Here is a 15570-nt window from a genome sequence, read left to right on the forward strand (position 1 = left end):
TTTCTAGACCCCTATCGTCCTCCTCCACCCTGGCATCGCCCTCCTCCGCCTTACTAGCATGCAAACCATGTTACTAACGTGCACTTCAATGCTAGGAAGCTGCCGCATATATGAGAGGGAAAGGATACAGAAGCTTATAGGGTATTTCTATCGATCTTTTGCTTGATTTATTTAATTTTGAGAAGGAAAAATAAGATGCTCTTTTTCTGTCTTTAATTTACTTGTGCAAGGTGTGTAATTTTCGGTACCTCTTACTGCAGTGATATATATGAATATAAGAGGTTTAATTTTATAATTTGTTTGATACACTTCATATAGTGTGGACCTATCTTTATCCGATTGGAATGTTCATCAATTTGTTGTTCAAATTATTAGAATTTTGTGTTATAAAAAGTAAATGAATGCAAAAAAAGGAAATGCTCCTAAGGCGCGTTACAACGTCACTTTCCTTAAGAAATTATTTGCCCCCACTAGAAATGTATACAAAGGGTCACAGCAAATATTTCTCTAGGATACAATAGAGTCCAGAATCCTCTGTTTGTTTAATTGTGTTTTGCACAAATGAAATTAAACCCGTACACTTTCCGATTTTTCTATTATATCAAGAGTCAGACAGAGACTTTTTAATTTTAAATCTAGAAAGTATAAGAAAAAGAACTGAAAATAAAAGAAATTTTGTAATCTCTTTTATTAATCATTGTACAGCAATTACTTTAATCCAACCGTCCATAACTGCTTCATTAACAATTATAAACTGCTATTTTAACAGACACTTAAATCTAACCATCAGATCAAATAACTGTCAATGATTATTTAATAATAACCATTAGATTGTTATTAATTAATCTCGACCATTAAATCAAATGTGATTTGACCTTACAGTTTATTTTAGTAATGGTCCAGTAAATCCAACAACTTGATCTACCTAAGAAGCATCCTATGGTTTAAATTAAACCAGCAGATCGATTGATCATGACCATCCAAAATTGAAAGGTCGTGATTAGATCGCTCCGAGCTCCGATACTTCGTGCCAAGTGCGCCATCAAAGCAATAGCGCCCTACGACCCATTGCCACACGCGCGTGTGCGTCGGGTGCTTTGCACCGTACTAGAGTATACACGTACGAGTACACACCCAAGTATTACTCTAAATGCTTAAAGTGTATTGGACCTTATAAATGTTAACTACAATTTCTCTTTTTCCCATGTAGGACTATCTTCATTTAATACTCTTTAACATCTTCATTTTAAAACATTCTCAAGACACAAAATAAATATATATACATATTAATTTTGAAAATGCTTTAACATTTTGAACAATAATAATGAGAGAGCGTATATAAAACTTATATGTCTAAATAAGTTTTTGGTTGCTTAATCATTTATCAAGACAAATAAATCAGATATAAACTCTCTTACAATTGCGGCCTAAATTGTTGGAAATTGTATTCTATCTTTGTCTACAAAATCAAAAGACTGGCCAATATCACGCATGCAACTATTTCGATAAAATGGTCCACACAGAACACAAGAGAAATAAGAATTCAAATTGAAATAAAAAGCTTGCTGGATAAGATATATATACTATATAAATATAAACATAGATACTTGTATATAGCAAGTCTTTTTCTCCAAGTCCAAGCCAATAATGTTTAGTCTTCTAACTTAGCCACCTTACCTATCTAATTGGGACATGATTGCCGCTTTGCCATTGTATTAGTTCTCTATGCCAATCCATTATAAGCTGAAAGTTGCCCATCAAATATTCTCTCCCTTGCCCTGCTTGCCTGCAATAACAACAAAATTTAACCAAAGTAGCTTTTAGTAGAATAAACTTGTAGATAACTCAGTTCTCTCTAGTTGTTACCAAGAAACGGGAGACAGAGATCGAATAAAATCAATTCAATTGTTCCCTTTTTTCACATTCATGGCAACCAAGTCACCCAAAAGATTAGGATGAAAACCTGCTTGTGCCAATTAGTAGATGCTGTTAAAAAAGCGAGTATAATTGCTTGGACACTGGATCCTGTCAATATTCGAATCCAAAGCCCCTTGCCTCTTAAACGCAGAACAAAACTCAATAGGACAGCCACTGGAATTCCCACTAGATAATATGCTCCCAGATTGACATAGTCGATCCCCTATTTGCTGCCATCCGGCTACTGCCTCTTGCAACCCCTGATAACGTACAGAACAAATTTATGTTTTGAAAAAGTAATTACCTAAAAATAATGATGTTATGCGTGTGCAATGAATCCAAATGACCAAATTTTGTCGCATATCTCAAGACAGCAGTAATATGATCAAATTTCGAAATTGACAGCAACGTTAGAAACTAACCTGAAAGTACTCCTAGTAAGCTATCCAGTCTGACTGAGAGACAAAGCAGAGGAACCATTTTTGCAACATAGTCCACAACTTCCTTCTCATTGCTGTAAGCATATCCCAAGACATGGCGGCAGCAGTAGAGAGCACTGCTTACTATAGCTGCCTCTCCAACTGCAAGGACCGTAATAGCACCAACATCCACTCGGGCTGCCTGCGGATTTCCGGCTCCCAATTCATTTGAAACCCAAGTGCTACGAAACAGTTAATGTATCTTCAACACAAAATATCATAACAAAAGAAAACAGATTTAGGGAAAAGTTTTCATCAAACCTTGCAGCAGCACCAACCCCATATGGGATGTTGTAGTGCAATGTACTGGTATTGAGGCTGTTCACAAAGTTTATGAGAAATTAGAAGAATCCTGCTAAGAATGTATACAAATCATTGCACTTCAAATTACTGAAAACCAAAAAGAAAAGAAAAAAAAATGTACCTTATAGAAAGAACTGAAGTTTCAAGTTCCAGATTAGCTAAAAGCCCAGAGAGCAATACAAGCAGCTCAAAAGACCACCATTCAAAACTAATAATCATTGGCATGAAAAGGAACATATTAGGAACGAAGCAAAAGTATAAATAAATAAGGAGAAATATTTATGCACTTCCGCAATTGTATGCTTAAACTTTAAAAAGTGTCAATTTCGATTCACCATATTTTAAAAGTTTGTAATGTCACCCATACCGGTTTAGGATTAAATTAGACTGTAAGCAGGTGAAATATCATTTGTACGTACCACTGTTAAACTAATAAAAATACAAAACTGTCCTTAATTATTATTATTTTTTTTTCAAAAAAAATGTGGGTATTTTGAGAAATTTTACATCCTTCCTTAGGATTTAACAAAAGATTCTAACGAAGAAGTGACATTGCAAATTTTTAAAACATGGCAACCCAACATTGATAGTTTTTAAATTTTAATGTTAGGATTGTAAAAGTACATAAATATCATGGAGATAAGTGAAGTTTTTCCTGGAAATAAATAAATAAATATCAAGTTTTTGATAGAAAAGAAAAAAAGAAAATTACCAAACCATTGTAGCAGAAGGGATGGCATATGGAAGATGGAAGAAGTGCGTAATGCATGCTCAGGAAAGAATCCATGGTAAATACTAAATAGGACACGGGTTTTCTCACAGCTGGCTGATGAGTACGTATGTATCTCATATAAAAACCAAGCAAGACAACGTTTGACCAATATGATACACCGATGCATGGCTAATGCTGCGCCGTAGTTCCTAATTCAAACTTAAAAACCATAGCCCAACCGAGAGGTACATGCAATTATGCAAACAAAGAATTGCATACGAGCTTACAAGCATTGGAAGAATCAGGCTAGGCTCTGAAATTGGAAGTAGCGGACCAATGACTGAAGAACACCATAGCCAAAAAGTGAAGGGACGAGCCAAATGCATAAGTATTCACAGGCAACCTGTGAGATCAAAGGGTCTTGTACTCTTGTCCAAAAAAATATTAGTAGCTTGTCGGTGTATATCCAAAGGAGAGCTACTGGAAGACAAACCAAACAAAGGGATCGAGATTATAGCACAGCAAGTATAGTTTCCAAGTTTATGATATTGCTTTGCTCCATATAAAAGCTTGCCCGTATAAAGTTTCCAATGCACCAGCCATTCCCAACTGCGCATATCAAAAATTCGAAGTTACAATTAATTAAAGCTCTTTAAAGTCTAATTCTACTTAGTACACAATCATTGTGAAATTTAACCAGTACTACGTATGCAAGATCTTAATAATCTACCCATAGGACTTAACACATTCATAACAATCATGTCTTTTACAATCTCTCCCAATCTCTCCCACTCAAATATCTAACACTCTCGTAAGAACCCATATTACGTCATAATGCCCGAGTGGTGTATATATATATATATATAGGTTGACCGTAATACTATTTGTCATGATTCAGGAACGCATTAGTCGTATAAGTGTTATATATATCCATAAAGGTTAATTAGTATAAGGGAAAAATACAATTTAGTCCCCCCAATCTACCACATTTTCTCTGAATGGACCCATAAACTACTAAGGCTTACACTATGTCCTCCCAAATTACCAAAACCTTTGAAAAATGTCATTTTTAGCAAAATATCCCCATAATACCCTTGCCATGTGTCATTTTTCAATTAAAAAATCAAAAAAAAAATAAATTATAAAAAATTATGAAAAAAATAAATTAAAATTTAAAAAAATAAATAAACTAAAATTTTATTTCTTATTATTATTATTTAAAAAAAAAAAAAAAAAAAAGATGGGTGTTTGAGATGGTGTTATTTCACAACTGCGACCCAATCTTCTCAACACACCTCCTGTCACTGTCCATTTGCAACGCCGTGATGAATTGATGACCGATTTTATAGTTCGATTTGACGAGTTCTGATTCACAATCATCACCTCACTGATCTTGGTCGAGCTCAAGCTCGCCTCGCTCTGGAAAATATCATTCACCTAAGAGAAAAGCTTGTAATCCTTGAGCCCCAAGTAGCTATTTGCCAATGTTTTGAATGCCAAAAAATACAGAGAGGAAAATAGATATGAACATTTACGAACAAGCTCACGGCCGTTGATTTCTCCGTCAGAAACCGATCGAGATCTTCCACAACAATGATAGACTTGCTCGTCATTTGTAACAAAACAAAATTTAGATTGGAATCATTCATAACCTTCGAAAGATTAATATCATAGACATCGAAAGATAGGGAATTAGCTATGTCCGCGTTCGGAGAGGCGAGGACGAGTTCGCCGAGCTGCAAGCATGCATCGTGCCCAACGACGATCGTAAATATTTTAAAAAAAAAAATAAAAAATAAAATTTTAGTTTTTATTTTTTTTGAAATTTTTTGAATTTTTGAATTTTTTTTTATTTTTTAATTGAAAAATGACACATTACAGGGATATTATGGGGATATTTCGCCAAAATGGGTCTTTTTCAAAGGTTTTGATAGTTTTGAGGGTTAGAGTGCAAGCCTTGGTAGTTTGAGAAGTCATTCGGAGAAAGATTGATAGTTTAAGGGGCTAAATTATATTTTTCCCTTAATATAATTACAATTGAAACTCTCTAAAATTATTAGAAAATTTCATTTCATAACTTAGTTTGCAAATGTGATTTGGCGTACATACAACGTCTGTATAATCCACTCTATTTGTTTCAACTTAAAATGTTTTTTGGAAAACGTTTTCCTTATTTTTAGGTGTTTGGTACGACCAAAAATTATGGTTAAAATGAAAACATTTTCGGTTGACCTAGAAAATCTTCTTTAATTTCTATAAAATGTTTTTTTTTTTTAAATCGTAAATCATTTTTCGAGTTTGAGTTTTTCCTTCTCATAGTTGATTATCTATTGCTGTCGGAGGTTGTTGAAAATCAACGGGCCCTGCTCCAGAGGCTGCTAGAATCCGTCATCGTTTGTTTCGACTTAAACCATTTTTTTAGTTTGAGTTTTTCCATTTCACAATTGATTATCCGTCTGCTGGAGGTCGCTAGAAATCATCGACCGCCGCTCCAAAGGTCACTAGAATTGTAGAATCAAGGTTCGAACTCATAACATTTGATTCCGATATTATGTTAAATCACTATTTATCACAAAAGCTAATAAGAAGAGGTAAATTTAATCATTCAATCAGTACTTTAACATTCTCCCTTACAAATAGACTCAAACTATATTTTTAATAAGTGGGGGCTAACACTTGGAATATTTAATTAAAATTGAATAAATTAATTAAGGCAATGGTCAAACTTAAGACCTCTGCTCTGATAACATGTTAAATCACTAATTACTTTTCTTAAAAGTTTAAATCGATAAGAAGAGATAAATTTAATTATTTATTAAATACTTTTAACCTTTAACATTTATGATGTGTTTGAGGTATCAATCTAGGGCAGCAACGACTGAATCGTTCATGAGCTTATTAGTAAAAGGATTTTGTCGTTTCTCTGGCATGGCTCTTCAGGATTACTGATAAACTAGCTGATCATTGAGATTTGCCAATAGCACGACTTAACGTCTGCCAATACTCTGCTAGACCTCCTTTACCCCGTTTATAAGCTGCTGGCGCCCTTTGGAAATGGAGAAAAATGGGCTGCTACAGTATTACTTTCATTAAATATGTCACACAATCATTAAAAGATGGGGAAATCCCTGACTTGAATTAATTCATAATATCTGAACCGTAGCAACATGGTGATTGATATTTGACCACATGGCCACATTAAAGACGTGACTTAAAAGTCCTATCGCCGCATACAAATCAAGTAAGCGACACATCAATAACATGGATATTGACCATGTCGCGACACGTCAACAACGTGGTGATAGTGACGATGTGGACACTTTGACCATGTCGTGACGGGTTCGCTTCGCAACCACATAATCAGCGACGGGGGTCCACGTCACTAACACCACATGGCTAACAGCCCGCGGCTAAATGCCACATTTTTTTGTAGTGAACAGATTGCTAAGGCTCCTAACAATTTCTCTTCAATTTAAGCTATGACCAATTAACCAAAGCATGCATAAAAGTATGATCGGACATCTTCAAATTACTCTCTGCTCAGGAAAAATAAAAATAAAAATCAACTCGAGTGTAGCAAAATAGCATCAGACTATGGATAATATAAAAAATGCAAGCCAAAGAATAGTTGATATCAATTGATGAAGCTGCAGCTTTTAAGGGAAAAAGGAAACCTACCACGTGCACAACCTGTGCAATAATGTCAATTGTCTGTGTCCTCAATCCTTGTGCTTTTTCTTTTTCAATTGTTTTTTTTGTCTCTCGTTCAATGGCGAGAATCCAACGTCAGGTGTTAATTAATCAGACTACTTCGTAATGAATTCAATAGCTATACCCATCAAGGTACAAGTAATAACTACCAAGTGGCATTTACTTGGTAACTTTTAATTAGCAGTGTAACATTAACTAACATATTGATTATTTAGTGCAACATGATTATTAACATGGGAAGTCCATTAGAGTAGTGCGGTTTGTTTTTAGATTAAGATTCCCTACAATTTATTCTCAAATTATGCAATTTAGGACAATTTTAGGCATCAAAACATTTGAAAAATGTAACATATTCTTGGTTTCTATGTTGTAAAAAAAAAAAAATTGAATAAAAAACCGCATTTTGATTTTATAAATAAGAAGCGTCTCCGCAAAAGTGAAGAGGAAATCTTTTTGAAAAGATATTCTTTTTTGTTGCCTCGATAATATGCCACATTTTTAATAGGTGACATTTTCTATTATAAGTGTTTTTTTGCAAAAAACATATTAATTGCATAATTTGATAGTCTAAAATTGTGGGGAATTCTGATCCGGTTTGTTTAATGTTAAGAAAGACTTTTTGCTTGAGCTTTTGATAATCCAGAAGTTCTAGAATGTATAGAAGTATATCTTTCCAAAATGTTAAAGGATTTAATGTTGTGTCTGCTATTATGGCATGTGCATCATTCAAGCTAAACAATTCTCTGCAGATATTGTTCCCTGAAATATCCTCTCCCTCGCCTTGGTAGCCTGCAAAATCAACATAGAAGTTCATTGACACTGATAATTTCACATTTCTACGAGGCCACAATTTTCAGATTCCATTTCTGAAGGAAAAAAAGAAAAAAATGGACAACTTTACAAAGAGGGGGAAGGTTTGGAATAAGCACCTGTTTTTGCCAATTTGTGAAGGCTGTTACGAAAGCAAGCAATATTGCTTGTACAGTAGAACCGGTCAATATTCCAATCCAGAGGCCCTTCCCTCTGAAATGTAGAACAAAACACAATACAACAGCCACCGGTATTCCAACCAAGTAATATGCCCCAAGATTGACAAAAGCGCCTATATGTTGCCACCCGCTTCCTCTAGCAACCCCTAATGTAAATCAGAAAATAACATTATTGGTGTTTTCACTGCAGGACTATTTTAGAAAGCATTAATTCAAGAGAAGAAGAATGCTTGGTAGGAATTTCAAAGAATGAAATAATAGATGACCAACACAGGTCTATTCATGTTCAGTTTTGGCATTCACAAACCTTTTGTGGGGTGGTCTCTTTTTTCTGATTCTTCCATGGGATTGTTGCATCTTAACAGTGGATGCAAATTTCATAGCTAATCACATGGCACATGTTCCCACATCTAAGGGTCCACATTTAACACCTTTTATTTTTTTATTTTTCCAAGCCCACAGACCAAATTCTAGCCATTCTCATAGTTCAAAGCTTTATATCATACGTAAAGCATGAAGTTATCAGTCAATTCTTACTCAAATCCGATCTAAAACACACATAGTTCATGATCAGTAGGTGCGGAACTGACCAGAAAGTATAGCTTGTGAGGTATCCATGATAACCGAGAGACAAAGCAGAGGAGTCATTCCCTTGATATAATCCACAACTTCCTTTTCATCGCTGTAAGCATATCCCCAAACAGAACGGCACGAAAAAAGTGTTGTGCTCACAATCACTACCTCTATGACTGCTAGAAACATCACAGCCTTTACAGACAATCGTGCCGTGGATGGATTCCCAGCTCCTAATTCATTTGAAATCCGAGTACTACAAGATGCCAATTGCATTCATTTTCAATAAAACACAAATGTAAGTACAAACATAGCACATAGATATGTTGCATACATGTGATGATGGTATATGCATCAGAAGACAGGCTTAGATTGAACCTTGCAGCAGCACCAGCGCCATATGGAATGAAGTAGTGCAACGACATCGTCGTGAGGCTGCTCACAGAGTCCTTGAGAAATTAGAAGCAATCGTATTGATAATTCTCTAATATTAAGCACAAAAGTGATCAAGGAGGCTAACCATATAGAAAGAACAGAGGTTTCAAGCCTCGGATTTGGCAGAAGCCCAGAGAGTAGTACAAGCAGCTCAAATGACCACCATTCAAGACTGGTTTATAATTATTGGCATGAAAATAACACATTAAAATGGAAAGAGAACCCAAGAAACAATTCAGTTGAACAGTAGAAAGGAGAAGTTACCAAGCCATCACAGCAGAGGGGATAGCAAGGCAAAAGAACTCCCTCATGCTTAGGAAAACATCCTTTGAAAACGAGGCGCAGGTTTTCTCACAGGCTGAGGAATACTTTATGTAGAGTCCGAGCATGATTGCATTCAACCAATATGATAAGGCAATAGTTAAAGATGCTCCAGTTATTCCTAATTCAAACTTGAATATCAAAGCCCAACAAAGAGGAACATGGAAACATAGAGTGGCACATGAGCTAAAGAGCATTGGAAGGATCAAGCCTTGAGATTGGAAGTACCGGACCAATGATTGGAGGATAGCATACCCAAATAGAGCAGGGATGATGTAAATTGAGTATTTTCCAGCTTCAAGTGAGATTGAAGCGTCTTGGCCTAGCAGAGTTAATAGTTTGTCCATGAATATCCAGAGGACAGAGACAGGCAGACAAACTAAAGTAAGACAGAATATTGAACAGTAAGTATATATCCCAAGCTTCTGGTACTGCTCTGCCCCATATGCTTGCCCACACAAAGTTTCCAAAGCACCAGCCATCCCAAACTGCTTGCCATTTCAAATTGGGTCAACAATCGTGTATCATCCTAATTACATTTAGGAAGTAAAAATGGCATGATGCAGTTATGGGATAGTTTCACAACTGACCCTGTTGTTTTTCATGATAAAATATACATGCAAAGAGAGAATAAAAGACAAATATTTGCTAATACCAGTTCATCTCTTAACTATTGCTTCAAAGAAATATTCGAGGACATTAATTGGGTGTTCTAAAGTCATGATCAACCTCCACTTTTCATGTTCTATAATGTTCTAACTAGGATTGAAATCAAGCATAATCAAGCCGACTATTGAATGTTCAAACTCAGTTAACTTAATTTTGTTTCAAACACTAACCGAGCTCGAGCTTATTATCAAGCTAGATAATCTGTTTAAGATCGACTCACTTATGTTTCGAACAAACTTGAGTTTCTTCACAAGTCGCTCAATCAACTTACTTATTCCTTATATAAAGTAAATATCATGTTTATTTATTTTTTCGAGAATCCATATTAATTATTAGTTAATTAATCTTCTTTTTTTTTGAAGAAGTTAATTAATTATTGTTAAGCTTTTATCATGTGAGTTAGTTAAATAAATTAACTTCAATCTTAAATAATTCAATCTCAAGCTTATATGCATGTTTAATAGCGTATATATATAAATTCATTATTCGCGCGCACACTATATCTATATCAATATTCACAAAAACAATCATTCAAACAATATCTGTCACATTAGGAAAGAATTCACTTTTATCTTTTAAAGTACTTAAGATGTTCTCGTTATAAAATTAAAATAATACTATGAAAAAAAAAATTATACGAGTCGAGCCAAGTCCATACGTGAAGAGGTAGAGCTATTCAAAAACATTAATATTTAATTCTACATTAATCATTCCAACACGTACATCTAATTACATCAAATTATTTACCTACCCAACTCTTTTTGGTAGTAGAACCATGAATGCTGTTAAGTAGGAACTAACAAGCAGGGTATAATTCCATGTAATGTCTCGAAATAGAACAGAGGACTAACAAGCAGGGAATAATTCCTTGAATTTTTCGTATATATATAGCAAGACACACATCTCTCTTCCCATCCACAGAAATGTGTTAAAAGTGATTGAGTGAGCAATGTTAAAATTGAAAGGTAAAGAAAGAAAACATTACAAGAAGACTGAAGCCAGTGACGTTAGTAAAAGAGCTGGCAATAGCGACACTGGCGAGTTGGAGTTGACCGAGATGTCCGACCATCATCACCGATACAACCTGCAGAAGAAACTGAGACAATGTAACCACCACCATCGGTGCTGCCATGTAGCTCACCCTCTTTAGCTCCTCCGTTAAGGCACCCCATGTTGATGTTACCCTCTCTTCCCTCCTTGCCAATAGTAGTGCCTCTTCCATTCCCTAGCTTACCCCGTGAATGCTCTTGTTGCTGGCTTATGCTGTTCGGTTCATGGAACCCTTGTTGCTCCTAGGTACTAGGCTCCCAGAATCATGTTTTCTGTTTTATGTTTTCTAGGAAGGAGATGCCTTTGGCATATATCTTTATTTTTTTTGACAGATTAGGATTCTGAGATCTCGACTTTGGAGTTTCGTGTGAGAGAGATCGGTACGTTGAAGAGAGAGAGAGAGAGAGAGAGAGAGAGAGAGAGCAGCTCGTATTAATCTAGTAGGTGAAGGCTGTGGTAGTACTAATGGCGACTGTGGAATTTATTTTTTACACATATATAATAGATCAAAGCTATTTAATAGACACCATCATATAATCCACGACTTGACACTAAAAATCACCTTTTAACTTCATATTTTCACAAGCTTTTCTTCATCCGAATGCTTATTTTTATTACCATATATATCATCCATCTGAGTATATTTATATAACGGTCTACCTTATAATATAAAAGCATTTCTATTAGCTATATCAAATTTTACTCATCAAAGTAGTTAAAAATCATTTTTCTTTCTTCTGGTAAACCACTTTTTTAAAATTCTCTCAGTAGCCTCACTATTTTCTCTATCGCTATTTCATTTAAATAATATTTTTTTATTCTTTTTCTATTTAATCTTTTTACAAATAATCATTCATGTCCATGACATAAGAACATTATTGTGTGAGAGAGATGAGAGATGGGAGGAAAAAATGAGAGAAAAAAGAAGGAAAGTGTGTTGATCATGTGAAAGAGAAAGGTGAAACAAAATTGGTGGGTGGGTTGGTGAGTGAATATTACTCATAAGAATTGGTGAGTAATTTCACTCATCAAAACTTTTTGGTTAAAATGATGAAACTACTGAGAATTATTTTTTAGTGTTTTCATCAAATTAGCTCACCAAAATAACTTAGAAGCCATTTTGATGAGGCTATTAAAATGAATGTGTGGGAGGAGGTTGAGATGGATGTATGTGTTCTGACAAAACTAATTTTGGGGATTTCTAATAAAGCAGAAAATAGTAAAATAAAAAATAATACAATCAGACAAGACATCAAGATTTAATTGGTTCGGTTTAATAAGCCTACATCTACTAACAGAGACGACCGAGAATATTTATTAACAAAAGGTGAAATACAAAGAGTAGTTAAAAAAAAAAAAAAAAAAAAAAAAAAAAAAAAAAAAAAGAGCTTATACCCGAAGGACAAATTTTTAATAAAAATAAAAAAGAGGGTGATCGGAAACGGTTTTTCATCTCCACAAATCATTTTCTCAAAAAAAAAACCACTCAAACCCATAAGCTCTAATAAACCTAAATCTCACTCCCAAGTGAAAAGAGAATTAATAACAATAGAGAAATTTCTTTAAATTCTCTTAGTGCCGTACGACACTCCTACATCTTGAAAATACAAGTGAGACTCTCAAATGAAATTGCTGCCTCGCTTCCTGTGAAGAGTGAAATACCGAATATGCATGGCTTTTATATATAAAGAGGCGGCGTAAAGTAAAACAAGACTTTTTTAATTTTGTCTCAAGTTTATTAAATCATTTAAATATAATTTTAAAAAATAAATTCTCTCAATATTCACAATTTTTAAAAAAATCTCACACCCAAACGATGCTTTAGTATTAGAAATGCATCATTCTATTTGCCAACCCAATTAAAAAGGAGGAGGGGAAAAATAGAAAATTGTACCAACATTAAAACCACTAGTACACTGTCTACAAACAACACACTTGAGCAAAGATGATTTTAGGTAGCTATACTTTTAAAAGTTCATCTTAATCACAAACTTTAAGACATAAAAAAAGAAAGCCTAAAAGAAAATACATTTTATCAACTTCTTCAAGTTTCTTCCCTGCAGACTGAATCTGATCCATTGTAAGCTTTCCCCTCGAATAACCTTTCTCTGGCCTTGCTCGCCTGCAATGTTAACATACGACTTGAAATTTATATTCAACGCATGTTAGGTCTAATAACAATGAATTAAGATGTTAGATCTTGGAATGTAATTAATATCCCATCCATGGTATTGGTTAGATTCCAACTATATTCATATATTCATCCAACTTCTTGGCAACCAAACATAGTAATTAAGCATTCCCTGTAAAAAGAATGGCATTATTCTTCAAGAAATAGATACTAGGGCTACAAACCTGTTCCTTCCAATTTGTGAAACCTGTCACAAGAGAAAGAAGCGTTGATTGCACAATAGAACCAGTAACAATTCCAATCCAAAGGCCCTTCCCTCTTAAATGTAGAATGAAACCAAGTACAGCTCCCACTGGGAGTCCAACCAGATAAAATGCCCCAAGGTTGACATAGGCACCTATATGCTGCCATCCGCTTCCTCTAGCAACCCCTGATGCAAGGAATATAGCTTTAAAGGGTGTACCTGTATAACCTCCGCCGGGGACAGAACTAGGAACTTAACTATAAAGGGGCTAGCTAGACTGTATCTAGATTTTTCTTTGGTGGGAGGAGGGGGCCATGGCCGCTCCCAGTCCTTCCTTAGCTCCGTCCCAACCTCCGCAAAGTAAAAGAAGTATAAAGAAGGTTTTACAGAAAATTTAAGTGTTACAACCTATATGTATGTAGGTACCATATATATGACCTGCAGTATAAAACTTCTGAACAAAATAACTTGTAAGCGACCTTTTGCGTCTACATAAATAAAAGTTTAAGGAATTATCTATATATGTGATTTCTCAGTTCCTATTTTGTCAGTGCCAATTATCCCTTCCACCGACTGAAATTTTGGCATTTGCTAGTTATCTCCTTAATGGTTCTTAATTCCATGGTGACACTCCCAAACACAATTGCTATCCTATACTTGAAAGAAAGAAAGGTAAGTAACGAACCAGAAAGTACTGCTTGTAAGCCGTCCATAACAATGGAGACACATATTACAGGAGCCATAACTGCAATATAATTCACAACCTGCTTCTCACTGCTGTATGCATATCCCAAAACATAGCGGCAACAGAAGAGAGTCACGCTTACAATAATTGCCTCTGTGACAGAAAGGAAGATTGCAGCCCAAATAGCCACTCTAGCTGCTTGTGGATTTTGAGCTCCCAGTTCATTTGAAATTCGAGTACTATAAAGTAGTTGGTGTTTTAATTTGATCAGTTAAATAGATGGATACGTAAGAGCCTGTTTGGAATTGCGTTAAAGGAGCTAAAACAGTACTTCCAGTTCATAAAAAAGTAATGTCTAGCAAAAATTTGTGTGTAACGTAAAACTAGGCTTTTTTTTATAGACTACAGCTCTATTTTTCAGCGTAATTCCAAATAGGCTCTAAATCTGTTCAAAAAATGTACATTATGCCTATGTGACAAAACACATGTACCTTGCAGCAGCCCCTAATCCATAGGCTATAGTGAAGTGCAATGTAGAAATTGTAAGGCTGATAAAAACATAATAAGAACAAAAATAAGCACATGTTGTAATAGTCTCAAATTTGTCCAATACATGAGTATAGATGTAGAAGGGTACCATATGGAGAGCACAGACGTCTCCAGCTTTGGATTTGGTAAAAGGCCACACAGCAAAATAAGCACTTCACACGACCACCATTTAAGACTGAATCAATCATCAGCATGAAAATTAAACCAAGTAATTCATGGAGGAGATTAATGTATTGACAAAAAGAGAAGAGAGAATTACCAAACCATTACAGAGGAAGGGATGGCCAAGCGATAGAATTCTGAGATACCAAGCAAAGCATGTTTCGAAAAAGGGACACGGGTTTTCTCTAAGGCTGGAGAATAAATCACATAAAAGCCGAGTAATATCACGTTCAGCCAAGTTGATGCACAGAAGGCTAATGCTGCACCAATACTTCCTAATTCCAGCTTATATATAAGAGTCCAACATGCAGGTATATGGAAGCATAGAACAAAACAGGTGCCAAAAAGCATTGGAATAATCAAACTCTGTGACTGGAAGTACCTGTTAGAATATAAAGTAAACGAATAAGTTTATCTATTTCTATTAGCTTAAGCTTTTAGGATAAGTGTTGATTTAACAGTACCGAGTCAATGGCTTAAGAACTGCACCGCCAAATAGTGCAGGAATGAGCCACATCGAGTATTTGCGGGCTTCAAGTGATATTATAGGGTCTTGGCCTATGAGAATTAATAGTTTGTCCATGAAAATCCATAGAACACAGACTGGGAGACAAACCAGAATGAGAGAAATGATTGCAGT

At 35.1% G+C, this 15570-nt stretch overlaps 2 protein-coding genes and 1 pseudogene across 3 annotated transcripts in view; all 3 read right to left on the reverse strand.

The window, feature by feature from the left end:
* Positions 1–1619: 1619 nt before the first annotated feature.
* LOC133860480 (protein DETOXIFICATION 9-like) lies at positions 1620–5024 on the reverse strand (annotated as a pseudogene).
* Positions 5025–7792: 2768 nt separating this feature from the next.
* Positions 7793–11738, reverse strand: LOC133861105 (protein DETOXIFICATION 8-like). Its single transcript, XM_062296814.1, has 7 exons — positions 11095–11738; positions 9384–9928; positions 9205–9291; positions 9063–9119; positions 8702–8940; positions 8052–8257; positions 7793–7911 (listed from the first exon to the last, which is right to left on the reverse strand). The coding sequence occupies exons 1-7, from the start codon at positions 11329–11331 to the stop codon at positions 7849–7851; spliced, it is 1434 nt and encodes a 477-aa protein (XP_062152798.1). The 5' UTR covers positions 11332–11738; the 3' UTR covers positions 7793–7848.
* Positions 11739–13030: 1292 nt separating this feature from the next.
* Positions 13031–15570, reverse strand: part of LOC133860964 (protein DETOXIFICATION 12-like) — a 4636-nt gene continuing 2096 nt past the window's right edge. Inside the window, exons 2-8 of one of the 2 annotated variants that reach the window (XM_062296648.1) lie at positions 15395–15570; positions 15028–15312; positions 14857–14943; positions 14711–14767; positions 14220–14458; positions 13515–13720; positions 13031–13281 (exon numbers count right to left, since the gene is read on the reverse strand). The exon at positions 15395–15570 is cut by the window's right edge and continues 84 nt beyond it. In XM_062296648.1, coding sequence (XP_062152632.1) covers positions 13204–13281; positions 13515–13720; positions 14220–14458; positions 14711–14767; positions 14857–14943; positions 15028–15312; positions 15395–15570 — 1128 coding nt within the window. In that variant the 3' untranslated portion in view covers positions 13031–13203. The remainder of the gene's footprint in view (positions 13282–13514; positions 13721–14219; positions 14459–14710; positions 14768–14856; positions 14944–15027; positions 15313–15394) is intronic. The other variant, XM_062296649.1, reaches the window with a different exon arrangement.

Source organism: Alnus glutinosa, chromosome 2 (genome assembly GCF_958979055.1).
Source record: "Alnus glutinosa chromosome 2, dhAlnGlut1.1, whole genome shotgun sequence".
NCBI classification, from domain to species: domain Eukaryota; kingdom Viridiplantae; phylum Streptophyta; class Magnoliopsida; order Fagales; family Betulaceae; genus Alnus; species Alnus glutinosa.